Source organism: Penaeus japonicus, unplaced genomic scaffold, assembly GCF_977035675.1.
Source record: "Penaeus japonicus unplaced genomic scaffold, GWHDUDI00000001_assembly GWHDUDI00000039, whole genome shotgun sequence".
NCBI classification, from domain to species: Eukaryota; Metazoa; Arthropoda; class Malacostraca; order Decapoda; family Penaeidae; genus Penaeus; species Penaeus japonicus.
Genome location: NW_028234441.1, coordinates 9,639,000 through 9,641,499, shown reverse-complemented (window position 1 = coordinate 9,641,499; position 2,500 = coordinate 9,639,000). Strand labels below are relative to the sequence as shown.

Here is a 2,500-nt window from a genome sequence, read left to right as displayed (position 1 = left end):
GGGTTTTCTACTATCTTAATTCTTATCTTTGAGTTAATCTTTTTTATAAAATAGATAATAAAAAATCCCGTTCTTACGACAGTTGTCTACATCTATTTCATATTCTTCAAAATATATGTTTATGTTTTTTTTTTTGTTTTTTTTTTTTCAAAAGCATGAACATATCTAATCCATCTCTCAGTCAACTTCATTGAAAATATAATCAAATTAGAACTATTACATTTTATCATTCAATTATTGAACTATTAATAATTCTGGATTCATGCAATTAAGTAGTTTTAAAGCAATGTCTTCTTTACCATAATCGCTTCTCTTTAAGTCTGTTCCATGGGCTTAAACCAAACGCTTGCAGAAGTTTCCAAGGAATATATTTATAATTTGATAGATTTTTGAACAATCATTACAAAAAATATAATATCTAGAAACACTTGCGGTGGACAATGCCGGGGCCAGACTCTTCGTATTCATCCTTCGTGATCCACATCTGCTGGAAGGTGGACAGGGAAGCCAAGATGGAACCACCGATCCAGACGGAGTATTTACGCTCGGGAGGAGCAATGATCTTGATCTTAATGGTGGAAGGAGCCAGAGAAGTGATCTCCTTCTGCATGCGGTCAGCAATACCAGGGTACATGGTCGAACCTCCAGACATGACAATGTTAGCGAACAGATCCTTCCTGAGATCAATGTCGCACCTCATGATGGAGCTGTGGACGGTCTCATGAACACCAGCAGATTCCATACCCAGGAAGGAAGGCTGGAACAGAGCCTCAGGGCAACGGAAACGTTCGTTACCGATGGTGATGACCTGACCATCAGGGAGTTCGTAGGATTTCTCAAGAGAAGATGAAGCAGCAGCAACATTCATCTCACCTTCGAAGTCAAGGGCAATGTAGCAGAGCTTCTCCTTGATGTCACGGACGATTTCTCGTTCAGCGGTGGTGGTGAAGGAATAACCGCGCTCAGTCATGATCTTCATCAGGTATGCGGTCAAGTCACGACCGGCCAAGTCAAGACGAAGGATGGCGTGAGGAAGGCAATAACCCTCGTATACAGGAACCATGTGAGACACACCATCACCAGAATCACAGACAAGACCGGTGGTACGACCAGAGGCGTACAGGGACAGCACAGCCTGGATACACACATACATGGCGGGTGTGGTGAAGGACTCGAACATGATCTGAGTCATCTTCTCACGGTTGGCCTTGGGGTTGAGGGGAGCCTCAGTGAGAAGTGTGGGGGACTCCTCAGGGGCAACACGGAGTTCATTGTAGAAGGTGTGGTACCAGACCTTCTCCATGTCGTCCCAGTTGGTGATGATACCGTGTTCAATGGGATATTTCAGGGTGAGGACACCACGCTTGCTCTGGGCCTCATCACCGACGTAGGCGTCCTTCTGACCCATACCGACCATGACGGCCTGATGACGGGCACGGCCGACGATGGAGGGGAACACGGAACGGGGAGCGTCATCACCGGCGAAGCCAGCCTTGACCAGGCCGGAGCCATTGTCAATGACCAGCGCACACATATCCTCTTCGTCACACATGGTGGATGTTGGTCAAAGGCCGACTTCTACAGTACCTGAAAATCACTTAACGTTAGAAAATCACGAATATTCGATATTAGCTTTTACACATAAACAGTGGTAGAATTACGGGAGTGGGAGGGGGGCCCCACACATTAGTAAGAATTAGACTTGCTAGCCCGATGACAGACACCGAGTTACGCCACTGTAAATTCTGCCCCTGTCTCTCTAAGCTTAATGCTGGTCCCATATCCAAGCAGACGAGGGAGCCTTATATGTAGAGGAATGTGCATATATATATATATATATATATATATATATATATATATATATATATATATATATATATATATATATGAATATATATGAATATATATATATATATATGAATATATATGAATATATATATATATGAATATATATATATATGATGTAAACCGAAGCAAAAAAATGGACATTTGGATATAAGAAATATCTAGATATTTACATACCCCCATGAAAACAACTGTGAATCGAACACAGGTTCATGTTTAATTGTACATGTTTGCAGCTCTGTGTATATATATGTGTGTGAGTGTGTAAGCATATATATTTCCCTTTCCTGTTTTACTTTTTACTTTTTTTTTTTTTTTTTTTTTGCTTTGCTTTGCTTTTCCCTACATCTTTATCTATTTTCTATGACATTTTCTTGCATTTCTTTCTTCGTTCCTTAGTTTATAAATGAATCTTGTGTCATAACTCTCGTGGATTGATGGAAAATGATGAATGAAATTTGTTATGATTATACTTTTGAAAAAGGCCATGGATATTTTTCTTTCATTGCAAACATAGCTTTCAATATTAACTAATCACAGGGAATCATTAAGCTTGATTATCTAGTACAGTTATATCACCATGATAACATTGATCGTATATATTTTTTCCATCAAGTTATATCGCGATGATATTATAAATGATATGCTTCCTTTA

General features: G+C 39.9%; 1 protein-coding gene across 1 annotated transcript in view; it reads right to left on the bottom strand.

The window, feature by feature from the left end:
- Nucleotides 1-351: 351 nt before the first annotated feature.
- LOC122250395 (actin-3, muscle-specific) overlaps nt 352-2,500 on the bottom strand; it is a 2,359-nt gene continuing 210 nt past the window's right edge. The window contains exon 2 of the mRNA XM_043011787.2: nt 352-1,587. Coding sequence (XP_042867721.2) covers nt 419-1,552 — 1,134 coding nt within the window. The 5' untranslated portion in view covers nt 1,553-1,587 and the 3' untranslated portion in view covers nt 352-418. The remainder of the gene's footprint in view (nt 1,588-2,500) is intronic.